Here is a 27,983-nt window from a genome sequence, read left to right on the forward strand (position 1 = left end):
GCCTCTCTTCCCCTCCCTTCCCCCGCCCCTGCTGGGACCAGGAGCCCGGAATCCTGGCAGCCCAGAGGCCCGTTACGGGAAGCACCACCTCTCCCGTCTGCCCCGCCCACGGCCGTTACGTCACCGCCCTGCCCACCAATGGAGGCTCGAGCGAGGCGCTCGAGCTAGCGGAGTGAAGCCGTGAGTCAAGGCGAGCGGCGCACCGCAGTTCATAAGGTGTGCGCGGCGGCGGCGGCGGCGGTGGTCCGAGGCCTGTGGGAGTAGCGCGCCAGGAGGAGGTGAGTGAGGGGTGGGTTTACCGGCCCGCGTTGGCCTTCGGCCGAGGGGAGCAGCCTGTTGGCCAGGCCGAAAAGGAAAACTTGGCAGCTGCCCTCAGGGGGGGCGAGGCAAGCTGCTCTCCGCTTCCCCCCGCGGACGGGCCTTGTCCCCCGAAGGCTGTGAGGGAACGAAGCCCGTTCTCGAGAATTCCGCCTCGGTCGCGCTCTGGCCTCTGAGGCGGCCCCTGAAACTGCTTTCTCCTCAGCGGGAGCGCTCTTAATGTGCGCGGCTGAGGCGCGTCCCGCTTTTCGGGCGCCTCGCGTTGCTTTGGGACGCCCACCGGCGCCTCAGACCGTCAGCGCTGGGTCGGCCTGGTTTGCGACGACGCCCCCTGGTAACATTTCTCTTAGAAACCACCCTCCTCGAGTCGCGGCCGAGGGTGGCAGCAGAATTCCCCCTGCCCTCTTCTTCCTGCGCGTTCTTACGTGCGCGAAGAGGGGTCGGGGGGGAGGGGAGGGGCGACTGCTCCGTACTCCGGTCTGCCTTGAGTTCTCAACCGAATGGGGCAAGTGATAGTTCTTCCTCGACTAAGCATTCAAACTAATATCTATGCAAATATCTATTGAAAGGCTACCCTGTCGCGATCGGTTTGGAGAATCTGAGCTAATTTCCCACGGTTATTCCTTCCCCTCTTTTACACGATAAAGCTCAGCGGTCGTAGCAGATATACAACCTTATCTTATGGGTCTTTCCTCCACTGTTGCAATCTGGCCGTCCCTGATCTTTTCACTCCTGCTATAACTTTTTTTTCCCTTTTCCAAATTCTTATCTGTGGGGAGTTTTTTCGGGTAAGCCCCACCCCACATAATCGATCACATGATGCAGTGCACACCCCCCATCTGAATGGGAATGCACATCAACTTTGTGGGGGCCCAGCCCCTTGAAATATGTTACTGTGGGGGCCAAAGCCCCTGCAGCCCCTAGGAGTTGGCTCCTATGGTGGGCACCCATTGCCATTCTAAGAGAAAAAAGAAGGCGTTCATGTTGAGTTCCAGCACCTCTTTTTCTAGAAAAATAGCACTGCTGATTAGTCAAATGAGGGTTGTGCCAGTGGCATTTGATCAGTGGACTAGGAGGACAAGGCTGGTCCCCTAAATGTCCTCCTGGTGTCTCCTCCCCAAAGCCCAGAAAGCTGCTGCCCGGCTTAGGGAGGGAGGCACAGTGCTCACCGGCAGTTGCAACTTTGGAGGGCCCCAATCACCCTCACAAGCTGGTTCCTCTGGCCCTAACTGATTACCTATGAAAAAAATCACTGCATGCCACTGGATTGTATGTTCTCTGGCCAGGAGCTGAATCATACCCCTGCAGTCCAGGTCTCATTGTGTTGGTGGTAAACCTGTTCCTAAACTGGGGGCTACCTTTGTGTTGCCCTTTAGACACTACTGGGCTACAACTCCCATCAGCCTTGGCAGCATAGCCAATGGTTTGGGATGATGGGAGTTGTAATCCAGCAGTATCTTCCTTTCACTCCTGTTCTTTGACTTCCACTTGTACAGTTTTAGACCAAACTGCTTTGGAGGAGGATGCAGTCTTTTTGTTGTTATATGCAGTTGATGGCATGCTATATAAACAATAGTGATAATGTTCTTGATAACATATTCTTGATATTGAATAGTACTGGGGTCAAGCTAGAAGTACATGGTGGCATAGAGACTGGCTGTCATTCATCCTAGTTGATATCTCTTTTGAAAGGCAGACTGGTGCATCTCAATATTGTCTACTCTTTTCTGGGCTTTCAATTTGTGTACTTCCTCTCCCCACCCTCCCAAGGATGCTAGGATCATCAGTATGCCTGATTAGGGGATTTCCACAGGGTTACTTGACTGCAGTAGTGTATGGCATATAAAGGAAATGATGCTATTTTTATTTGTATGATAAATTTGAGTAGAGTGCTGAGAATTAATACAGGAGAGTGGTGAGAATTTTCTCGGCATGTGGTTCTTGCCTTTGACAAGATGGGAAACATAAGCAGTAGCCAGTAAAATTTTCTTAAGGTGCTTCTTGGTTTGCTATCAAAGTCAAAAAGGACAAGATCAAAGTAGGCTTTCCATTCCCCCCCCCCCCCCACAAGAACTTACTTTGGATTCTGATGATCTTCTGTTGGGCATTAACAGTCTACTATTTTAGCTAAAATTGTATTGGTACTTTGCAACCAAAATTTATTATAATATAGATTTTGGTTCTAAATACTGTATTAATGTAATGTGCAGCCTGATCATTGCAGTTAGGCATGTCTAGTCCCATTGAAGTAAGAAGGGCTGAGAGTGCATATGCATAGGATTGCACTGTTGGTGGTGGGCAGTATTAAAATTCTGTTCTATGATGTTAGATGCACTGGAAAGAACTATGTTGGCTTTCATTTTTAAAGCACTTTGTTCTGCCTAGAAAACTTATGCAGGCCTTGTAAAGCAGAAATGCATTTCAAATCTACAGTAGCATCAATTCTTAAGAGTCATATTTCAAAGATCCAGGTGTTAGGAGATAATTTCTAACTTGTAAGATCTGCATATGGGGTGTGTGGGTGGGAATTCTATATGCACACACAATTTTAATCTGAAATTGTAACATACGCCTGGGTTGTATTTCACATTAACCTGTAGTTAAAATAAACTTATTTAATATGAACAAGCACCATGCCAGTGTGTACTCCTCAAAGGTCTGTGTCTTGTTCCTCCCTTGCTCCAGCTCCTCTGGGGAGAAAACAAATCAGAATTTGGCTTGTTACTTGTGAACCCAGGCTTTTGGTTTGTTACTCTTCAGACAAACCATGAGCAGAAGCAGGGCAGCAGGGGAGAGAGAGAAGTGAAGCAGGACATATTAACATTAAATCACAGTTTCAGTGTGACACACAAACCAGACCATGCAGACCATGCAAACTTCTGCTTCTAAATGGGAACATTAACAAGGGTAGATTAACCCCAAAGTACACATAATCTGAAAACCCATCTCCTCCTCTCAGACATTCTTTGGCACAAAGATCAGTGGAAGGGGGGCCCTCTTGGTGGTTCAACCACTTTCCAAAGCTTGGAGTGGCAGCCTCTGTATCCCTTAAATTGTTGAACTCCCTACAGAGGTGCATCTAGAACCTCCATTGTAGAACCAAAGATGCATCTCTACCCTGTCTGTTGATACCTGAGTTGCATGTTTTTATAATGCACCTAATTTTTGTTTTACACTGATTTTAATATTGTGTCTTAATGATTTTAACTTTCCCGGAGACCTTAGGATGAAGGATCAGGTAATAAATTGTTATTATACTAATCCAAACACACTAAATCAGATATATATACCTTTTAGAAAATGTGCATCATTGGCCAAGGAAAGTTCTAGCCACAAGACAAAAAATGGACTTTATCAGTATATTTAACCATGATCACTGAGTAAACCACAACTGTCAATTTTATATGTTAATAAAATCAATATTGTGATAATAATTAACAAGCAAGCTAGACATAAATTATATATAAAATGGAGTGTGTGTTAGTTTATACTTCTCCCTCACTTTTACATTGTGATAATGGTTGAGAAGTGAGCTCAGTAGCCACACTCAGGCGCATTTTGTACCTGGTCATTGACCACTTGTGACCAAGTGAAGATGCCTGGGTGCCAGGATGGCACCTGACATCTCCACCATCTGAAGGTTCATGCCTGGGGATCATTGGATCTGAACTGTTTTCACACACTAATACCACATCCTGTAGAATTCCGTCAGGTTTATTTATATTTACAATTGAAATGAATTTCAGAAAGCAAAATGCTTTTTCTGTGCAGCCTGAGCAGGAGCAGGTACCATTAAGAAAAAGAGGTAGGAATAGGAATATATGTGGACTGTCCCTGGATTGAGTGCTTTTCTTCTTTAAGTTTTCAGAGTTCTTAAGCTAGCTCAAGATGGTCATCCGAACTAGCCAGATGTTTAATTGATATTCAATCAGTCATTGGGGGGGGGGGGGGGAAGACTTTAGAGCCATCTTGCCCCAAAGTGGCAACTAGACAAGTGGGGAGTTGCCTGTATTCCTGTTCTCACTCTTGGCTGTTCCCCTGAGTGCTATTCTTTTCTTGCTTTCCACAAAACCTTTTTGTTCATGGTTAATAAACCTGTCAGAACAGAGGAAACTACAGAACCTGTCTCCTGAGAGGTGTCTTCATAAAAAGAAAATAGTGGCTGATTGAGCAGAGTAAAAATATTATGTATAAAAAAATTGTTTTTACAGAGACTTGGTTCAAGATGTTTTCAAAATGGAGTTGGTTACGGCAAGCTGTGTGTACTCTCCTGATCATTTACTCCTTTGGAGGTAAGTCTGCAGGATTAATAATAATAAATTGTTCCACTGTATTATTAAGCTCTGTCAGTTTGTTGATTTGTATACATTATAGAAAATGATTCTTGATTTTTAGTTTGAATCTATTATATGGACGGCATAGAGACTACAGGCTTGTCAGATCTATTTGTGTGTGTTTTTTATTAAAACCACAAGATCTGTGAGCCAGAGCCAGGTGTAAAAGGCATACAGTTAGATTACATTCTGAGTCTTTGTATTTGTTTTCGGTAGCAGAACTGAATCAAGTTTACTGAAAAGTCCACTCCTGGTTAACCCAGACTTTCTTCATTTCAGGAGCCTAATGTAAGCGGGGCCGGTATTCTAGATAGATACCATTGGCTTGTAAAGTCAAAATATAAAAAGTTGTGAAACAAGCCAATAGTTGATGTGGTGATATGAAAGGAAGGATATTTAACTTATTATCAGGTTTTCTAGCTTGCTAAGTTCCTCTTTTTAAAAAGAAATCCTGTACAGTAGAGAAAGATTACACAAAAACCAATTAAGTTACTACATGTGGTATGTTGCGGTGGAAAGTGAAAAGATGGTTGAAATATTTCCTGCAAGATTAATATTTAAATTGCACAGACAAAATTGAATAATATGCTTTTGGAAATGAAATATAGGTGAAATTTCAAGACAATGTTTCTCTTTACATAATATTAAACAGGCCTAAGGAAATGTAACACATATGTACTGCTACCTCTGCACATTTCTATCTTTTTTATTCACTCCTAATTCTGATGTTTGATAATGAAACTATCTTTGAAATCATGAGGTGTGGGGGAGTTCACTTAACTAGCACAGACAAGAAATGCAAATAGTCATTAGGAAAATGATTACAGTTGCTAGACCTAATGTCTTGGATCCTTAGATATGAGAACAGAAGTAAAGCTTCCTTTCCCTCCCCCATCCTCTGCATTACCCTGAAAAGCCTCTGGAGAGAGTTGGGGTTCCTCATGAACAATGTGGGATGGGTTTGCTATGTACCCCATCCCAAATTGTTCGGGGGGGGGGGACCTTTTGGAGTAGCTTTTCAAGGTGCAGAGCTCTCACAAGATCTCACTGGAACCCAAAAGCTGCTGCTGCTGCTTGTGGGTGGGAGGGAGGGTGCCCATGGATGGGCAGGCCCAGAGGTGAATTCAAGAAACCTTCCATCCAGTCATTTATCTTGGATCCAAGCAAATGTTGTCAATTAATGTACACTAGAAAAGTAAAGGGGGAAATGTATTTTCTAGGTAACTATTGTCTTCCGTTGTCATATTGTATGCTTATAGCAATAGTAGCCATGTTAGTGAACAATACCAAACAAATGATCTCTCTCAGTTTCAGATGGATGTGCGCAATCATGTGGCTATATAACTCCGGAGTCTGCTGTAGTATCCCTTGAGTCCAGCTTTACAGCATACTGCATTCTTAGTGACTATTGTCTAGATTATGGCAACCTTCGTGCTGATAAAGTTATTTGGAGAATTCAAACTAAGGTTGTTCCTAAAGAACACTATAGCATAATAAATGAAACTGTTTCAAGAGTAACATTCAATGACACGTCTATATTGGCTTCTCCTCTGACTTGTAACATCTTAGTGGCAGGAAGCATTGAGCAGAACATATATGGAATTCAAGTTGCCTTGGGCTGTAAGTATTTCTCCTTAAATTCTTCCTTGTGGGGATACTCATAAAAGGAACAATCTATTGCCATACAGTGGACACTCTAATTATATACCACTCTGGATATGTAACTTTCAAGTTACGAACGTGGCAAACCCAGAAGTGTATACTTCCAGGTTTCGCCGCATGCACGGACTTTTCGGGTTGCGGATGGACCCCTGGAACGAATTTAATTCATATCCGGAGGGTCCACTGTATAGTCATTCTCCTGCTCCTTATAACACTCTTAGAGGATGTTGGATTTTGTCGAATATATTGAAGACAACATGGAGAAATGAGAAACTTTTATTTCACATAGTTGAAAGGTACCAAGTAAAGAAGAAAAAAGTTACATCGTCACTTGGCAAATATGTCACCAGGCAGGAGTAAGGGCAGAAATTGCTGCCTGAATGATGTTTGTTCCACATAGTAACTACACAATTTCTGCCCTTGTACTGTATCATGAGATTCTGAGTATGATTTTATTTTGAGAATAGTGGTGACCCACCTGGAGAACCTGTCAAAGATGTAAAACGGGATATAAGTTTTCTAAATAAAGTTTAACTATGTTACGTGGGGATAGGCATTATGCTTCCATAAGAAAGGCAGTTCAGCAGGTATGCCTGTATTGTGTAGCATCAGTTTCAGCGTAGCCCCTTGACCCCTGTTCCTTCTGGCTTATTCAATCTAGCAGAGAGGGTCGTTGGGTACAGAGTGTGATTAGCACTTCATTGATTGCAGGGGTGGTGCGTGCTGCCTTGGAAGAGGGAGTGGTGTGTCCTCCCTTAAATAAACCAGTCCTGGGCCCCTTAGTTATACTAATTCCTCTACCAGTAAAAAATACCCTCTTTTTGGGTAGGTGGTAGAAAGAGTTTCAGTGCAGGATGACCACCTACTATTCTTGGAAAAGGCAATTTTTTTATTCTAGTCTGGGTTCAGGCCTGGTCATGGGAATGAATTGGCCTCGGTCACCCTGATGGATAAGCTTTACAAAGAGCAGGGCAAGCCGTGTGCAACCTTGTTCCTGCTTCTCGAATCTGCATCTTTTGATACCATTGGTCATGGCATCTTCATTGACTGGGAGCAGTCATTGGGCTTTTTTGTACACAATGTTATGGCTCCTGTTACCCCTTTAGGGTTGTCTGCCCTAAAACCATATAGGTCAGTAGTTAGTAGGATACACCACCTAAGTTGGCACCATGCCCATTCTGTTTGGAGTGTCATCTGACCCTAAGCTATTGTAGAGTAGCAGAAATCCTTCTGTGAGTAGCCTGCTTGCACAATATTGGATGCAACTTGGGGAATGAACAGGTGAACAATATTAGATTTTGATACACAAATTCTATTTACAGCTGTATATGCTGCCTCGTATGTAAAAATGATACTATTGCTTCAAGTGTTTTTATTTTCCTATTTTATTTGTAAGCTGTCTGGAGTCCCTCTGAGGGAAAAAGGCAGGAAATAAATACTTCCCTTCTTGTAATATTTTATGTCAACTGTGGTGTTTTGATGTACTTCCTTTTTACCTTTACCTTTGATGACCTTTTGACATGAATGCTCTGCTTTACAGTATTGAAAAAAACAATTAAAAATGAGTTTGTTTTTTTGAAAAAATTGATTAGGACCAAAATGAATTCATGTTGTTTTTGCAAGTGTACTCCTAGATTAACTTCTGTTTATTTGCGTGTGTTTAAATGCAGTTTCTCCAGACAAGCCTGAGAATCTGAGTTGCATTGTGCATCAGACAGGAAGAAAGGCATATTCTCAAACTTGTACTTGGGAGCCTGGAAGATACACATTTCTGGACACCAATTATACTTTGAAATCTCGGTGGTAGATATATTTTTTCAATTTTAAAGACCTGTAGTTAATTTGTTGAATACAAAACTTTGAATTCTTAATATTTGTTGTTAAGCATACAATTTTTTAAAGTGAAGTCACTTGTTCAAAATATTTAAACATTTCGATTAAAGCAAATTGCTTTTGGATTAAAGCAAATTGCTTTTGAAAAAAAAAACTGATTTGGTGTCCTTTTATCAAAGCCCCATCTTTAAATAAATAATTTTCTTTGTGATATTGTGGAGCAAATGCTACAGTCCAAAGCTCGTTTATTACAGAATAAGTTTCATTGAATTCTGCTAGACTCACCTCTGTTTAAATCTGTCAACTATATCTGTACATATAGTTGTGGTTTTTGAAGTATTGGGACCAATATAAATTTTAGTGTATTAAATCCTGCTTCTTTTTCTCCAACTTCTAGGCCAAACGAAGAGTTTCCTGACTGCCTGGGTGCCAATAATTCTTGTACCAGTACTGTGGTTGTATTTTTTGTCGACTTGGAAGTGTGGGTAGAAGCAAAGAATGCTCTTGGGGTAGTTGAATCTGACCGCATTGTGTTTGATCCTATAAAACATGGTAAATATATCAGTAGGGCTACTCCTATGAATGATTTCATATCGTCATATCTTCTAAGGAAGATAATGTTTCTTTTATATGGTGAAAGAAGGAATAGGGTGGAAGAACAAGACCACCACCTCAGTGTCATACTTCTAGTTAAGTCACACTGGGGAGAGTCTAGAAAATTATGGTAAACCAATGTGTCTGAAGCTGGAAGTCAATGGCTTAGGAAAAATATCTAAAATTTTTAAGAGGACAATAGCTGGCAAAGAAAACTGATGAGACCTGAGAGACTTTAAGCAGGGACTGACCAACCAAAGATTCTGGGTTCATCAAGCAGCCTGCTCCCCTTCCATAATGGGATTGCTAACTCCAGGCATCAAAAGATGCAGCTTCTAACAGTTGGATTTCTGTAGCCAAAATAGATACACCAGCCTTTCTGGAGGTGGCTCCTCTTAATAATTTTAGTTGCTTCTCCTCTAGTTCTCTGATAATGGTTGACTCATAGAATGGATCCGAATAAACCAAACAATTGGTTTAATTTACTGGTTTTAGCACAAAGCAAGTGTCACTTGCACTCAGATCAAGCCTATCTACTGTTTGATTTTATTCAACAAAGTTCTTACACAGAGTTTGGGTGGACTGAACCCAAAAAAAGGTACTCAAATGTAGTTTTTTTAAATAGAGTTATTAATAAAATTGACCATATGGATTATATATTTCCCGTGTTAAACTAACTCAACTGGCTTCCTGTGCATTTCAGGGCATGATCCGAAGTGCTTTTTTAACATTTTAAAGAGATCTCGCCTGATTTTGTACTGGCATCCGGTGATTAGCACATGTCAAATTTCAGAAGAGAATGCTAAATAACTAATCAGTGTTTACAACAAGCACCTTTGAATTCACTTTCAGCACCAGTTAGCTGTTTTGTGCAAGGAGCCTGCCTTCAAAGGGACTTGCTACAACTGATCAACAATTACAGGAATCTCTGTTGAAGGCTGTTTGGGGACCTGGCCCCCTCTCCTGCATGAACCTCTCCTGTAGTTACGATATTCAGAGCTCCTTATCTTGTTGCCCCTACTTTCAGAGGTTAGGCAGGTGGCAAATGTGGAATAGGACCTTTTTTGTGGCTATAGAAAACTCACATTCAGGATACAGTCACTTTCAAGTTTTAGGCACCAACTGAAACATTTTCATTTTTCTGAGATTTTATTATTAGGTTGGTGCTTTCATTGCTACTTCTGAGTGTTACCCTCCAATTTTTGTTTTATTTTGCTGTTCACTTTTTTATCAGGTGTTTTATTTTATTGCTTTATATTTACTACATACATTTTTATACATTTTGCAGAGGTTCCATGATGTCAAATACCAACAGTATTGCATCTTTTGAAAGTTTTCCCTCAACGTATAGCACGCCATGAATTTCCAGTTAACTTTCCATAAACTTTCCCATTGTTTCATACCAATATTATACCTAAAATCCTGGGCCCATTTAATCTTGGTGGCTTTAACCTCCTCCTCCTCTTTGACTTCCCAGTCAAGGAGGAGTCGGTATGTCTTGGAAAGAATTTTTGTTTTGGAATTGATCAAATCTGTTTCCAGTCTGGGTGCCTCTGTCGAAAACCCCTTTTTTTAATCCATCTTAAATGTCTCAAATAGTTGATAGTATTGAAACCAATCTGCTATTTGCTCTCTTCTTCAAAACTTTTTAGCTTTAATTCATTTGTTTCTTCCTTTAGTAAAGTTTTGTAAGTTGGCGAGTTCCCTTCTGTATTTTTCCTTTTTACCGCGGTTGCCTCAACTGGTGAAATCTACCAGTCTTAGGCTCTAAAAGATCTTTATATTTCTCCCAAACCATGTACAGGGATTTTCTAACACTGCCTCATAATTTAATTTTAGGTCAGACAGGGCAAAGCCTCCTCTTTCCTTAGAATTTGATGTTTAATTCTAGATCTTTTTCCCTGCCATAAAAATTTTGAGATTTCTTTTTGCCAGGTTTTGAGGCAGCCCGTTCCACCCAGAATCAGAATTGTTTGAATAGAAAGAATAATTTGGGAAGCACGGTCATTTTGATGATAGAGATCTTTCCTAAAAATGAAAGGTTTAGCCGACTCCAATTCTTGGGGTTCCTTTTAATCTCTTTCCAGGTTTTCATATAGTTATCCTGAAATAAATTGATATTTTTTGGAGAGATCCAGATACTTAAGTATTTTGCTTTATTGCAGATCTTTAAGCCAGATGTTTTTTCCAGGTCTTCCTTTTCTTACATTGTTACATTTTTAAGCAGCAATTTTGTTTTGGAGAGGTTTAGTTTGAAGCCCGCCACTTCTCTGAAAGTTTGTGCTCCTGTTATAAAGGAGCAAAAGTTGTGCTGTGTACCTGAATATTAGACTTCAAATTAATTGGAACCTATATATTAAAAACAATGAAATGGCCTGTGGCTAATTGAGTGCACCTTTTTTCCCCTAGTAAAACCGCTGCCGCCATCCAGTCTGTCCCTCAACTCAGGAGAATTTCCCAGAGTCCTGAAGCTATCATGGGAAAACCTATTTCATGAAGCACCACTGGAGCTGAGATTTCAAATTCGATACAAGATCATTGACAGTATAAACTGGATCCAGGTAACCCCACACCCATTATTTGTCAATTATTTTTTGTAGCATTTTCTTTTATACAGTTGGTGTGTTTGCATCCAAAGAGCTGTGACAGTTGCATTTTATCTACTAGAATGGTATTTGTTTAAATGAGAGAAAATATAGATTTCAGTTAAGTGCTCAGTGGAAACATTTATAAATTATGTGAAAAGTATTATAAAAAACCCTTGTTTTCCTTGTTGGGAAAAGTGAAATAGAAATTTAAGAATAGGTCAGAAGGAAAATAAACTGTTGAGGAAACTTGTTGATTCTACTTCACAGTAGTTTCTAAGGGATTGACAGGCTGCTGCCAGGATAGGAAAATAAGTTTGACTTGATAATTGTCGAAACTAAATTAAAAAAATCCTTCCAGTAGCACCTTAGAGACCAACTAAGTTAGTTATTGGTATGAGCTTTCATGTGCATGTACACTTTTTCAGATACCACACTTCTTCAGATAATTGTGTTAGACATTTGCTATCATTATAAAGCTTATCCCTATTGGGATGGGTAATTGTAAGGTGTTGCATCTTTCAGAGGGAGTTATTCTGACTTTTTCTAGTACAGTAGTAGTACTGTGAGATTTGCAAATCGCTTCCAAGGCAAAATCACTTGGATTTCTGCTGAACCTGATGCTTCAGTTGGTTCAAGTCCATTAGACTTGAACATAAGTCTAGAACATAATCAAATCACACCTTGTGGGATCAGTTTCAAAGGTTGCAGTCTCAATATGTGGGCAGGACACTTGTGGCAGTGAGGCTGACAATGTGCTCTCCTGATCCCTACCCACCATGGCTGATAAAATCAGGACAGGATTTACTGAGTGGGTCAAGAGTGTGGTTGATGCCTCGTTACAGGAGAGTTATGCCCATCACTCTGAAGGTTATCCCCCCTGAGGTCCTCCAAGGTTTTAGAAAACTACCATCCAGTGTCTTAATATTCCCTGCACATATGCCTGGAGGAAACAGACTACATAGATCTATTCCAGTCTGGTTTCAGGTCCAGTTTTAACACTGAAACAGCTTAAAACACCCTTTATTAAGATATGCAATCCTCTTGGCTGCCCTTGACCTCTCAGAGGCTTTTGACACTATTGGCTATGGTGTCCTTCTGGTGCAACTCAATGAGGTGGGAGTTGAAGGTACTGTATTACTGTACAGGGGTTCCATTCCTACCTGCAGGGTCACAGCCAGAAAGTAGTTCTAGGAGGCTGTTCCTCGGCCCTGTGGCTTTTGATTTGTGCAGTCAGGCAAGGGTCCATTCTGTCTTATGCCAGTCAGCATTCTGTATGAAACTGTTGGGGACTGGCCTTTGAGGATTTGGCACAGTACCATCGCTATGCCGCAATAAACAGCTCTACCTCTCCATTCTATCTGAATCCGGAGAGGCTGTGAAAGTGTTGGACCAGTGTCTCAAAGCAATGATATAGCTAAATTCCTAAAACCGCTGAAAGGGAAACTTTAAAAAAAACAGCAAGAGCCCTTGCTGCAAATTCCTTCTCATTGGAATGGTGTGGTAGAAAAAGGAATAGGTGCCACAGCAAATACAATGTGAAGCAGTAAGGATCTAGCTCTAAGGGATACTTAATCTACTTGGGTCTTTTATGATGAAGGGAGAAGGTTCCATCTGCTTAAGAACCCTGTCTCTACCTGCTGCGCCACGTGAATTGCAGTACACATTAATTTGTGTGCTTTCACATTTTAAGACTATAAGCTTGGGATATTTTTTAAAACAGTGGAGGCCAAATTTCAGAATCCTGGTTTCAGACAGGATTAATGGCACGTGTGAACTTCTTGGAAAACTAGGCAGCTACTTGAAACTAGTACTGGGCCAAAGTAACGCCCAGCCAAATTTCATAGGTTTGAAGGATTGGGGGCAGAGTGAAATCTCTGCAAAGACTGCATTACTTATCACTAGGTGGCAGTATAAGAGCTTTCTTTAACAACAGCAAATCCAGATCACCGTTCTAGCCATGTTCTTGTATAGGGAAGACCCCTGGGAACACTGCTACACTTTTACAATGCCTTTAATTTATTGTTTTTTAAAAAAAAAAAATAGAGAAGGAGAGAGAACCCTTTGCTGCATTGTAATGTACAATAGAGCTTTCTGAAATTAACCTTTTCAGGACCCCCCCCCCAAAAAAAATACCCATATAATTTCTGTTACAATTTTAATTTCCTCTTGCCTACGGCATGTGATCGGAAGAGAACCCAACTCAGTTAACCTCCTGTCAACCTATGGAAATAGGACAGTTGGTAGCTTAGCTTTCGTGGGTGGCAAGGGTTTAACTGGATACAATACCTGACCTGAAAAATATATATTCTGATGCTTGTTATCAACATACTTCAGGATTGCAAAAAAAAAAAAAAATGCAACATAAGAATTATTATAAAATATAGTTACTTTCTCTCTCTTGATAAGATGTTTAGCTCCATAAGCTTTCTCAGTTTTTGAAGCAGGCAAAAAACACTAAATGGAGGGTGGAGAGAATAGTGACTAAACAATAGTGTAATTTGAATTTAAGTTCTTTATCACAATTTCATGTTTTATGCTAACGAGGGCCATTCAAACAAAACATCTAAATTTGCTATGCTGATTTTGAGAGAGAGCTTGAAAATTCAGTATAGTGAATGTTGTTCATTCACTAGTAGCACTTCTTAAAGCCCAGTTTCATTTTGGCAGGTTCCTCTTGAAGACACAGCAACACACAGAGATTCCTTCTTCATTCAAGACCTCAGACCAAACACAAAATATGTGTTTCAGCTGCGTTGTGTAACTAGTTGGGGAGAGCACTGGAGTGACTGGAGTAAAGAAGTAGTTGGGTTCACAGCTGAAGATAGTAAGTAAGATTCCAAACTTCTCCTGTTTGCTCCGAATTGTCAAAACGTGTTTCTGATTAAAAGGTTTCTACACAATAAATATGTATACATATGTGTAATAACTATGATACAATATAATAATGCAATTTGTCATTTAAATCATGAATAGCAAACAGTAATTATTAATATTTGCGAATTTACTCTGGTGTTCATTCATCTCTTATTAACCTCCAAGTAATGGTTCAGCATTATCTTGTACTTTATTTCACAATAGATGATGATAAAGCTCAATTTCTCAACAAATTAATAAGTTTTCTTCCTTCTCTTACCTTGACCAAATTTGTCAGTTTTACCATTTGAACTATAAATCATCCCTGTATCTCAGAGGGTTGGTTTCCCCCCCAGTTATAGCTGATTACCGTATGGCCAGCTGCTAATAAGTACAGTAGGCCTATAACTTACAAGCATTTACCTTGTGTACATTCAGCTTTACATGCTTGACAAAATAATAATATAATAATTAAAAAGCGGAACCAGGAAAAAAGACCTTGGCAATTCCACTCACCATTGCAACCAGTGTGTATTGACTATATACAATTTCAGCTTTAGGCACGATTCCCAATAGGTAACCCTCACATGAGTTGAGGGCTTACTGTGAATCACCAGCTCTCTTATCTTCTGACAGAATCAGATCTTTGACACAATCAAATAAAATAACAATTGGATTCTAATTTAATCTATTTCACAGATTACCAACATACAAAAAAGATTTTATTTTTGGAGAAGACCAAATTATTTGGTACCTGTCTGTATTTTAGCATTAATTCTACAACATACTTGATTTGAACCCCTATAAATGTGGTTTAAGCCTTAAAGAGATTAAGAACTTTAAAAAATGGTTTATAAAATGATTAGTCTAAGTTGATATTGAGAGTTTGATTTGGAACATGTTTCCAAAGCTATTGACATGTTCATTGTTACTTGAAACACCAACTCTTATTCTCATTTGGATTGGTAGTTAGTACAAGAAAAATCAAAATCCATGAACATGCTGTATGTATTCCTAAAAAACTTATTCTAGAAATAAAAAAAAATTATAATGACTTTCTGTATCTGCTTTCTTATCTTCCCCACTCCCTCACTATATTCCTAACTGGTGGTGAGTAAAAAGTTTGGGCCTTTTAGCCCGCCTGGGTCTGTCTTTCCTTCAGATCACACGACTGTGATCCTTACTTCAGAAAAGCTGTCTCCCAGCCACTTTTCCTGGTTGCTTGTCCCATATCATGGAGGTGATATCAGTAGACACATGCCTGGCTGTATGTCACAGCCGACCATTGGATGACTAGACGACTGCTATTCTTCATGCTCCATCTACTGCAACAAAGCACTTGTGAAAATATATATATATATATATATATATATATAGGCTTGAATCTTTTCCAGTACCCTACATATATATTAAAGAAAAATGAACAGTGGGCTAAATAAACATGATTCTTAAGAGAGATGTTTGTCTTTATCAGAACCAACTAAAGGACCAGATCTGTGGAGGAAGATTAGTCCTGTTCACTCACCAGAAAACTGGACTCTGGTGCTGATATGGAAGGTAAATAGTACCAAATTTACTACACTCTGAATGTCTGATTTCCTGATGTTCTCACTAATATCTGTCATCTGCACTCAAACATAATTCCTGTTATATGTAAACTCATGATACTATAACACATACTACTGTAAACACTTTCTTCTAAGTGGTAGCTTCTTTCACAACATATTGCACTCAGGATATATTGAAGTGTAAGATATGCACACGTGTAGCTTATGAAGTAAAAGGCTCACGTATGTCCCATTTGCTACTTGTCCATTTTAAAAATAAATAGGGATGAAGATCTTATTCTTTCCTAGTCCTTGCTTCTGCAAACTGAAAGTTGTACAGGTATATATGTGCCCTTCTCTGTAAACATGGCACACATGGATGTAGTTTCTGGATAACAGCTCTGTGAAATACTGCTTGAGAATTGTCCATGTTTAGCTTATGAGGCAAAATAATTTTGAATGAAGTGATTTATTCTCTTTGAACAAAACTTTAACACGTAAGCCTGATCTCAGCAAGTTACAAGATAGTGTGTTCCTGTCATACTGTATTTTTGGTTTTTATGGAAGCCGCCCAGAGTGGCTGGGAAGGCCCAGCCAGATGGGCGGGATATAAATAATAAATTATTATTATTATTATTAATGGATGAGAAGCATGAAATGATGTTAGCTGGAGCATTGTGCCCAAGGCCAGATGGTAAATATCATGGCTGAGTAGGACTTTGGAAAAGGTATCATGCATAGCTCTGTAGTAGACACACTTTGCATAAAAAAGGATCCTTGTACAATATTGGTTAGGATCTTGGTTAGCAAGTCCGAGAAAGGCTCTGCTTTAGACACTGGTGAGCTGCAGCTCATCAGAATAGATGGTTCTGGCTTAAAGTGACTCCTAAAGGTCTTACTCTCATTAGCTAATCTCAGATGTTCATATATAAACTGACAAATAAAACAGATCTTTTTCTATTTTGGACAGGAGTTAAATCCTTCTGAAGCTAATGGAATAATTTTGAAATACGATGTATCTATCTTGGGAAAGCCACCACTTCATTTTCAACAGCAATTCTACAGTCTGAACACCACACAGATGACTCTAAATGTAGAAAATGGGACATATGAAGTGAGAATTAAAGCATCGAACAGTGTGGGTGAATCTCCTGCATCAGTTTTGCTGATCCCAGCAACTAACTCAAGAGGTAAGTTTTCCCACATGGCATTGAGTATATATCCCACTTTTTTGCCTACTTCAGACATCCCATTAGAAGGGTCACATGTAAAATTAAACTAAACGGTCAACCACAACACTTAAGTGAATGCTACTGAAAAGTTTGTGCTGCACTCCTTCCTTGCTCCTGCTGCACGGCAAACAAAAAAAGTTTGACTTGTCATGTCATCTGAACCCAGGTCCTTGGTTTGTATTGCTACACAAACTAGGAGCAGCAGCCAAGGTTTGTGCTTGCTGCTTGTGGTTTGTTAGGGGAGAAACAAACCTCAAGCCTGTGTTTGGAAGACACAACAAAACCAGAGAAGTACAGCAAGAACTTTTTAGCCACATGTTGCACATTCCCATTAAATCATAATGCGTTTCTAACTATGGTTTAATATGATGTGTAAACTGGACCCCCACAAGAGGAGGAAATGTTTCAAATGTTAATTTATTGAAGGATATCAGTCTTTCAGTTTCTGTTTGTTTTCAAATTAGCATTCCATCTGTCCATTTTATTTTATTACATGTATAATGCACCTTTCTTCTGTCTTGGAACCCAAAATGGTGTACATGGTTCCAGGCCTTCTAGGTATTTGCCATACCCAGAACTGCTTAGCTTCAACCATAAGGTGGCTTCAGATAATGCTGCTACTTCCTCATCAGATCTCTTTTCTTTTAACTTAAGATCCAGGGGCTTTACAGGATAGCTTCTAAACGTTTCTGACTTATTTAAGGCAGTGTAGGCAGTAGTAAATGGAAGCAAGCTTGTGAGACTTGGAATCTTCATTCTAACTTGGACTAATTAGCAAAGCAAATGGACAATACCAATACAGATTATTTATTATAAAGTCATAACCCGCAACAAAATAAAACCAGTAATCCTACAAGCATCTGTCCTGGATGCTTTAGCTGAGATTCCTGCATTGCAGGGGGCTGGACTAGATGACCCCTGTCGTGTCTTTAAAATTTATGAATCTATGATAAGTAAAATACTATAACAAACAAATACATTAAAATGGGTTGTAATACTTACAGCCCCATTCTACAGAAGTCTATAGGTAAGAGGAACAAGTGGGGATTACGTATCTGGTATCTGTGAGACTTTATCTGAAATATGTGGCACCACCTAACAACGGATACAGGAATAAGTACATATTAAAAACATCTTTTATTCCCTTACTATATACTGCTATATTTATATGGCAATTTCTCTGTGTGGTGGACCTGGCCACTAACAGGTCATTTTTATTTTTTGCTTTTTGCTTTCAGCCATTGCAGCACAGTAGCTATCAAGGAGCAATGAAAACTTTATTAAACGTGCTTCAAAATGTAAACATTTGAATTCTCTTTGGGTGTCAAAACTTGATTGAATTGCAACTTACCTTTGATGCTGTTTGATCTGTGACCTTGGGCATCTGCTCAGGCTTTATTAACATTTTGTTGTAATGAAATATAATTACAGCTCTCCAACAACCCCTTTTAGTTTTTTAATGTTTGAAATGTTATTCTTTTAGAAATAAAAATACTAATTTAACAGTATGTTTATGGTCATTTCAGCTCCTGTGAAAAATCTTACAGCATTTCCTAAAGATGGCAAGCTCTGGGTAGAGTGGACAGTTCCTAAAACTGATGTTAATAGATACATAATTGAATGGTATGAAGAGTGTGACAATTTGACATGTGCTAGTGAATGGCAACAGGAGTCTGGAACGAAAAATCGCACATTTTTAAGAGGTAGCTCTCAATATTTATAAACTCTTGGATATTTATAGAGCACACAAAACTTTTTTATACCTTAAAGAAATGTGATTTTGGTTTTTTTATATAAAAAGGCACTTGTAATTTGACATCTTTTTAAATATAAAAGAAATATAAATATGTCTGTAATATCTGATATTTTTAGTGAATCTCTAAGCTCCTGTCACACATGGGGAGGAATTCCTTTAGGGCGCGAGAGATGAATTCAATGTTACAGCATGCCAGTTTTGTCCTTTTGTGAAGTCTTATCAGTGTGTGTGCCCTTCTTTGCCAGTGACTGAGCTCTGAATAAAATCAGTCTCCCTTTCATCATAGTCCAGAGGTGATCCTGCCTCTCATCCCTTTTGTGTCAAGGGAACGTATTGAAGCCTGCAAGAGAGACAACAGAGCTCAGTAGCTACACTAACAACAGATGGGAAAACAGACCTTGGGTGTCACAGCTATGCCAGGAGTACGTTTAGTTTCTTCAAGATTACAGTTTTCCAGTATAGTTAAGAAACTCTCTGACACTGCATTTACTAGGTAGCTTCACAGATTTTCATGGAGAGTGCTGTTATGTCCCCACCCATGGATAGCTTGGTCATTGCAACTGCAAAAAGTTCCATTTTAGACATTTCAGATAGAGAATAAGTTTGAAACGTTTGCACAATCACTTGCCAGCATGTCCTATATAGCATCCAAGATTGTTCTTCATTCAGATGTATTTTAGAATAGCTTCTAAGCTGTTCAGCTGACTTTCCAGGTATTTAGAGTATTTGTACCCCACACTTCAGCTGAAAAGGCTGCTGGAGTGTAAATGAAGGGATTTGATTAAAGGAAATTGATGAACTAGTGTTCAAAATGGAAATGTCAGTGGATCTATATATTTGAGAATATGCAAATCTGATTTTTAAAATTATTTCCTTAGGAGGCATAAAGCCACGGAAAAGCTATAAAATAAGTGTGTATCCATTATATTCAAATGGTCAAGGAGAAGAAAGATCAATACAAGCATACCTTGAAGAAGATGGTACGTTTAAAGCACCAGAATTTCTCTTGCATGACAGTAGCCAAAAACGTCTTCGAACTTCTCCATCAATAGCTGGCATGACTGCACTGGGCAGATGGTGTTTTCTGAGAAATTAACTCACATTGTGCAGCTAGCTTAAGGGTTGGCCAAACCAGATTCATGTGGTCATATGGTTTCCATTTTTAATGTGATAAGTAAAGAAAGAAACCTCCAGAGTCTTTAGCTTTCTTCTGACATAACTAGTGATCTAGTGTTTACTCATGTGCTCCTCTCACCTTTGCTCTGGAAATATTTATGAAAATCTGTGATAAATGGCCTATACTTTTTAAATGTGGAGTTTTTTTACTTTTTAATCCCTGTACATAGTTATTAATATACGGGCTCTTATTATGCAAACCTTGTTGTCTTCGTTATTATAATAATTTCTTCAAAATCTCAACAAAATACAGATTTTGAAAATTAAATGTTCTTCTTTTCTTACAATACAATCAGACATAGTATGTCATTTACCAGTATACCAGATAAAATGGCATTTTAATATAACAAACTTAAAATAAGCAGTTATCTAGAATTTGCTCTTCAGAATTAATTTTTCAATATTTTCCACTAATAGCACCTGCTATAGGTCCCACTGTTCGCACAGCAAAAGTTGGAAAAACTGACGCCCTTATTGAATGGGAACCTCTTTCAGTAGAAGAACAGAATGGATTTATCAAATACTACAATATAATTTACAGAACAGCTACCGGAAATGAAACGGGTAATTGAGTTTTGCTTATCATGTTTAAATATATGATTCGACTGAGATTACTTTTTCTAAGATATTTTAAGCTTTATTTTTGCCTTTTTCTCTACCCAAACTCCAGACATTTTAAGTTAGCATTTATGTCTGCAGCGGCATCATAATGTATAGTGATGTGGCACAAGTGTAGTAAAAGCACTCATTATGCTTATGTTTTTTGCTGGCTCATATTTCTGGGAACAATTTTTTTCTTTTCTAAAATCATTCCTTTTGACTGTGATCTATAGGAACTTTCAGTCATAAATTAAGCTCACTTCCTTCCAATTACTGAAAGTCGGCTCTCTTTGGTGTAGCTTTTAGCTTTTTATAACTTCCGTGAAATGTATAAAAAGCTCTTCAAACTTTCATATCCTGACAAGCAATAATATGCTCTATATGAAGTGTTTTGATGATCTGGAGGTTGCAGCTGATGTAGAATGCAGCGGATACCTCTTGAATAGTGGGTCACTGGAAAGTCATTAGGCATTAAAGCATCTGAGTGTTTGCTGACTTTTCTGCAGCCTTTTGTGCACAGCACCAGCTGCTCATTTTGACTAATGAGCAGCATAATCTAAATATCTTACCTCCTCCCATGTGCCCTACCAGAGCCCCGAAAGATAAATGTAGAGCATGCTCGTTTGCCAAGATAGTAAGGTATCTCAGCAAATACTTTTTCATAGATTTATGCCTTGGAGTTTCTTCAAACCTTTTCATTTGATAGAGAGGAGGGTTTCTCCACACATGCAGAAAGACGGGGGAGCTTGTGGCCTGCTTCAGAATCAACATTCAACCATGGTTTTGCACTACATGGATAAGCAGAAACAGAAGCAAGCCATGGGTGACCGCTCTCCTCTTCTCCAGTGTTGACTCCAAAGGGATTGAAAGCACTTCACTTGTTTTAAAGAAACTTGAGTTTATCATTGTTTCTAAACCACGGAAATGCTGGTTGGTTTAACATATAATTTGTTAAAAACAAACCAAGATCAAATTGTGGTTCCTGATCTTGGTTAGTATAGTTTAACTAACAAGAGTTTAACCAGTTCAGGTCTAATGATATTCTGGTTAGTTAAAAAAAAAAACTGGAGGGGATGCTTCCGGTCCCCTTGTAGTCATGCCGGGAGAAGGAATGGGGTGGGGAGTACATGAGGCTGAAACTAGCTTCTGCTCACATAACACTAAGTCTAGCTTAGCATTTTGTAGCACCAGTGTTCTCGTAGCAAATTTCATTATTGGTGTGTTAAATATTTTTGTTTAAAAACACTTTTGAAGTTTAATCTTAAAGTGAAACATACATTATTTTACACTTCTTTTAATTTTTTAATTTATTTAAATGAAGGTCACAAACTTCTAACAAGATCTCTGTTTACACTTTCACTTCTTTTCTAGTAGAGTATTGAACTTCAAACAAGTACTGCTTATTTGGTGATAGGGGTGTTATAGAAGAGTTTTATTTACCAGGCATGCAAGTTGAAGTACAGTTTTCACATTTTCTTTTTATTTGAATTATGAAAATTATAACTCCTGGGTAAAACTGGTTTTGCTTGTATAGTGTTAATACAAGAGCTGTCTACTGTTTTATATAATGCATATCAAATGGGTGATTTTCATTTCCAGTTGTGTTTGTGGACCCTTCTAAAACGGAGTACCCACTGTCGTCCTTATCAAGTGACACTTTATACATGGTGCAGGTAGCAGCATACACAAAAAATGGAGGGAAAAGGGGTCCTGCTTTTACATTTACTACAAAGAAATTTGGTAAGTTCTTACATAAAATGTTTAATATGTTTAATTGTTGAACTGCTCAGGACCTAGTATGCATTAGTAGCGCCACATGTCTAGTTTCATAGTTTAACTTTAAGTAGTACTCTGGGACTGTATTCCACACTTGATAACCCCAACTTGATCATCAAAAGCAACCATTCGTCTCATCTGAAAGGTGGCTTGGGTGGCTGTCCATCCACCATGTGATGCCATCTAGTGCCCAGTGACAGAAATGGCACTTGAAGTCAAAGCATCTGCTTAAAAGAACTGGAAGGAATAGAATACCTGTGCATACCTGTGCATTGACTGAGTGCATTCCCTGTCTTTGGACACTAGGTGGCATCACACCACACAGGTTGGTTGGTTGGATGGACACTCACTGAAAACATGAATTAAGATGGGTCAATATTACGACATGTTTTCTCACCTTTGCATTTTACCTAGAGATACCTTTTTGCATTATCTTCACATACTTAAGAGAGAGTCTTTTGAGTGGCTGTATCTGGGTTTTGGAACTCCTTACAGCGGAGGCTCATAGACCTAGCCCCCTTGTTGATGGCCTTGCCTTCTGCTGCCAGGCAAAGCCCTTATGTAAGCGGGCATTCGGCCTGCCAGGGTGGATTTGTTCTGCCATATTGCTGTAATTCATGTTCTCAATTAGTTGTCCTTTCTTACATTTTAAATCTGTTCTTCCTTTCTTTTGATATTTTAATAGTATTACTGCTTATTTTGTGTGGATCAGTTACTTTTTATTCTGGATTTTATTGTTAGTCACCTTAGGCTTTGCCTTATTATTTATTTTTAAGTAGGGCAAAAGTGTAACAAAATAGAAGATTTTGCTTATTATGCCTTAAAGCTCATCTAAATCATTTAAACTTTTTTTCTCTCAAGCAAAGAAGACTAGGGTCAGGTTCTGAAAGACTTACTTTATACTAATGGATTTCATGTTTTTAAAATATGATTGTACTAAGCACAGCATTTTTAGGGAGATATTAAAAACATCTAACATTTTGTCTTTTACCTTTTAGCGGAAGGAGAAATTGAAGCAATTGTTGTCCCTGTGTGCCTAGCAATCCTGCTATTTACTCTTTTAGGTGTATTATTTTGCTTTAACAAACGAGATAGGTAAGCATCCTTCTTTCAATACATTGCATGGAAAATATTGCTGTCTTAACACTGAAAGAGGTATTAGGCAAAAGTTCTGAGTTCTGAGTTTGCTCTGATTGGGTTTTTTTTCCCTTTCAAGCCCAGGGCTGTATTTCCTCATGGGCTGTCTTGAGGCAGGGAGGGGCTGCTGCTTGACACTGGTGGAGACAAAATGCCAGAGGAACAGATGTTGTTCTTTGGATAATAGGGTACATTGCAGTCATGCAAAAGGCAGAACTGTGTATACTCATCTCTCTCCATCCAGGCAAGCAAGGGCAGCTATCACAATTCGAAGGCATGTACCAGCCAGGCAACAGCAGTAGAGCACAGGGTCAGGGAAAGGAGTATAGCTTGGGGTGGGTCCCATGTTCACATTCAGGCCCTGAGCCTGACATCCCCCACCCCTGCTTTTTGTAATCCTACAGAAAGAATTTTTAACACTACTCATATTTTAGTTGGTGTATGTGTGTGTAATAATTTACATATTACCTTTCAGCTCTTGAAAGTACCCTCAATACAGTTCATAGCATTAAAACAGCTGATGAGCAGATTCTCAACCTGGTTGGAATTAAAGCAAGTCAGAATCCTTTAGAGAGCCAGTGTGGTGTAGTGGTTAAGAGCGGTAGTCTCGTAATCTGGGGAACCGGGTTCGTGTCTCCGCTCCTCCACATGCAGCTGCTGGGTGACCTTGGGCTAGTCACACTTCTCTGAAGTCTCTCAGCCCCACTCACCTCACAGAGTGTTTGTTGTGGCGGAGGAAGGGAAAGGAGAATGTTAGCCGCTTTGAGACTCCTTAAAGGGAGTAAAAGGCGGGATATCAAATCCAAACCCTTCTTCCAAACTCTTCTTTAACCCACCTGCCTAAACATTGTTAAGCGAATGTTCCACAGCTAGGGTGCTGCAGCAGCGAAGGCCGTCCCATATCCTAGCCAGCCATGCCTCCTATGGAGATGGCACATGGAGCAGTGCATCTGGCTGGGGTGTGGAACAGAACCTTCTTGGTTGTGTCATGGATTGCATGCATTTGTTTAGAAAGAAAGAAAACAGACTTTTGTAGTTTCTGGGCCTTATTGCCCCTTCCTTTTACAGCCATAGTGATGCTAAGTAAGGAAAACATTCCAACCTGGCCCAGTGCAAGTCTCTCCTGGCTTCCTTTTCTCAGCCAGAGCTGCCCTCTGTGAAGGTGAAAAGGCTGGCAGTGGTTTCCAGATGTAGCATCAGACCTAGAATACTTGAAACATCTTCTGTCTGCATAATCTTTTCCCCTATTCACAAGGTGTGGCCAAGACCACAGGACCCCTGTTCACCTATATACAGAGCTCAAAAATCATAACATTAAGAATCTGAAAGTTGGAGCTTAACATTGGTGTAAGTTTTATCAGTAGGCACTTGCAATTGCAATGCAATGACTTGTCTCTTGATCCTTTGCCAGCATCAAGAAGCACATCTGGCCTAACGTGCCTGATCCTTCTAAGAGTGTTATTGCCCAGTGGTCACCACAAACGCCATCAAAGGTAAAAACAAAAACAGACTATTCTGAAGTACTTTGTCGTCCTCATCATTGTTTATTTGTATGCTGCCTTTCCATAGTTAAACCACTAATGTGGCAGTAGGATGCAACTGTCCTAAGCAAAAGGATAGTAATGGTTGGGAAAGGGAAGTGAAAACAGGCTAGAAATAAAATATTTTATTGTGGAATTTAATAGCATCCATTCTTAGGATATGAGTATCCCTGCCACAAAAATTCTTCATAGTCCAACAGTTACTGTGACTTTGTGTTTGAAACAGGACTTGCATTAACAGAAACCAAAACTGAGAAACTGAGTCTTCAGAACAGTGTAGAGATGTTACAAGTTGGGGGGGGGGATTTGGAATAGAGAGCTCATTTCTAGTAATGAAAACAAATTCCTGGGCTGAGAGGCACTCAGAGGTGCTCTCGTCTTCAATTCTAAGAACACCTCTGCCCCTCTAATCCACTGAAATGTGCTTAGCTCCAGCTGGTGGATCTGTGAGGTCTGAGAAAAAAACAAAGATCCTGCAGGCTTGAAATCTGCCTACTCCTTTAGGGAACATGGAGATTGCTACAACAAACTCTCATGTATTGAGATTTAAAGATGAAAAATAAAAAGGAATACCCAGTTAGATGCAAGCTCTAGCACTTCTCATTTGAAAAGTTGTGGAGGAGGGAATTATTGTTCCATTTTTGTATCAGTAAACATGAAAGAAGCTTAATATTTTTAATCCTTTAAGTAGAAATAATTAATTTGCTATCCTGGAGAGAATCCAATTTTACATACAGAAACTTTTTGAACCATGTTTGGGGAATAATGCAAATAAGGCAGTAGCGCTGTTGTGAACTTTGAATAATTCAGTATTTAGGTGAGAGGGGGTTAAAGTCAAAAGACTGAATTGGAGCTGCACTAACTCGCTGCTCAAGTAACTGTAAGTCCTAGAAGGATTTTTGAGTGCATGCCAACGACAGCATAATATAGATCCTGAATATAGTTAATCAAGTTGCATCATTTAAAGGTAGCATTAATTAAATCTGTGGTTTTTTCCTTAGCATTTTCATCATTCCAAAGATCAGATATATCCCGAAGGCAGCTTTACTGATGTCAGTGTGGTTGAAATTGACAAGAAGTCATTTTCTGAACAGGATCCTAAGCCTTTTGACTTGCTTAGAAAGGAGAAAAATGCCTCAGAAGGGCACAGCAGTGGTATAGGGGGGTCATCCTGCATGTCTTCTCCTCGACAAAGCGTTTCTGACAGCGATGAAGGCGAACCTGCTCAAAATACTTCCAGCACTGTGCAGTATTCAACTGTTGTACCCAATGGCTACCGGGACCAGATACCTTCAGTCCAAGTCTTTTCAAGGTCTGAGTCAACGCAACCTCTACTAGACTCGGAGGAGAGGCCCGAAGATCCGCCAGGGCTGGGAAGCGACAACCCGACACCAAGGCATCGCTATTTCAAACAGAATTGTAATAACGATGATACAGTCATGGAGGAGCCTCATTTGGATGGGGCAAAACAGATTTCTCCAATAAATGAGGAAGATGCTGCTGGACCTCAGACTTTGCAAATATGTAGCTCTGGCCCAGATGAACATGATGTTGCCTTAGCAGGTGCTTTCCACCCAAGCCCCAAAGGACTAGCTGCAGAGTTTGAAACAATGAGAACAAATGCAGTGACAGAGGATGAGGTCCCAAAGTGTTACTTACCACAGACTGTAAAGCAGGGTGGTTATATGCCCCAGTGAGGAGACACTGCCACCAGTAAATACTGTTACATTATTGGTTCTGATAAGTTAAACTGTTTTTTTAATCTTGCTTCTGCTGAACAATTCAGGTTCGTTTATGGAAGAAAACGTGGACAACATGGGTTTGCGGACTTTGATTTAAGTTGGAAGTTTCCATCCGTTCTTGCAGAAATATTCCTTCAAGCACTACATGTCACTCAACTTTTCAGGCAAATGAGTTGCCATTCAGTTTTCTTCTGGGGCATCACACTTCTTTTAAATTAAAATGGAACACACCTCGTTTTGCTAGAGGTAACGGCATAGAGATGGAGACTGACTGTGAATACCTTCTTACCGGATGAAGAGATTAGTATTATGAAATGTGCTCTTTTCATCAACTTTGTTGTCAGCTATGTAAAAGTACAGTGTTTTATATTGGAACAACTGTGCTTTAAAAATAATCTGGAGACCAAATCTGTGGCCAAATTTATGGCAGAATAAAAATATTAGATGGCATCTAATATTTCCAGATTAATGGACCAGAAACACTTTGTTTGGAAATGTGCCCTCCTTGCCAGTCAAGAACTACAAGCCAGTGGAGTGAGATATTTACATGAATCATGACTATCAAAATACTATTAACGTCAAATGCCAGTATTTCATACCCTTCCTGTCTTGCAAATTGAGCCAAATCTACTGCCGTTTAAACACTTTTAGAACTCATAACCTGTGCACTTATAAGTGCACTTTTTTGCTTTTTATCAGGATGCACTTGGGTGAAGTAAACATATTTAATAATAATGAAGTTATATAGTAAGTGTGTTTTTAAGGGGGAAAGTCCACTGCTCTTTCTGACTGCCAATGCCAGGTTCTAGTATTCCCTGCTGCCATTATTAATTCGTAGAACAGAAGAAGAAAACTGCATAGCCATGGCGGACCCACAAAGACATCTTGAAGAACTGCAATATTGGCACTCTGCATGGAGGGTTTTCTTTTTCGCCAATGAATAAATCTAGAAACATTTATTGCAGATTCTATTTGTATTTAATATAAAATCATTAAGTTGAGACTGATTTTTGAAGCAATCCAAAAGCACTACAATTGTTTTAACAGGAAATAAAAGTTAATTTGATTCTTCCTCAACAATTTAACTATGGTAGTGATTGTGTTTTGAAATCTCAGTGGCTTTTACTTTGTAAGCTCTTGCACTGTAATCGGTGGCTATGAAGATCAGCCAGCCAGTCTCTTAAGATTGAATAGCTGTAAAACACATATTAATGTTTTAAGGGTTTCTTCTATAAAAACAATTCTGATTACAGCAAGGTTCATAAATTATACAGCAAGGTTCATATATTATAAT

The 27,983-nt window shown here is 39.4% G+C and overlaps 1 protein-coding gene across 1 annotated transcript; it reads left to right on the forward strand.

The window, feature by feature from the left end:
* Positions 1-116: 116 nt before the first annotated feature.
* IL6ST (interleukin 6 cytokine family signal transducer) lies at positions 117-27,941 on the forward strand. Its single transcript, XM_079994774.1, has 16 exons — positions 117-278; positions 4,530-4,610; positions 5,961-6,272; positions 7,985-8,117; positions 8,545-8,699; positions 11,151-11,302; positions 13,997-14,153; positions 15,657-15,739; positions 16,700-16,919; positions 18,488-18,664; positions 19,596-19,697; positions 20,311-20,457; positions 22,093-22,233; positions 23,268-23,364; positions 24,818-24,899; positions 25,949-27,941. The coding sequence occupies exons 2-16, from the start codon at positions 4,544-4,546 to the stop codon at positions 26,642-26,644; spliced, it is 2,721 nt and encodes a 906-aa protein (XP_079850900.1). The 5' UTR covers positions 117-278; positions 4,530-4,543; the 3' UTR covers positions 26,645-27,941.
* Positions 27,942-27,983: the final 42 nt, after the last annotated feature.

The sequence above is a fragment of the Podarcis cretensis genome (assembly GCF_951804945.1).
Source record: "Podarcis cretensis genome assembly, chromosome: 11".
Taxonomy (NCBI): domain Eukaryota; kingdom Metazoa; phylum Chordata; class Lepidosauria; order Squamata; family Lacertidae; genus Podarcis; species Podarcis cretensis.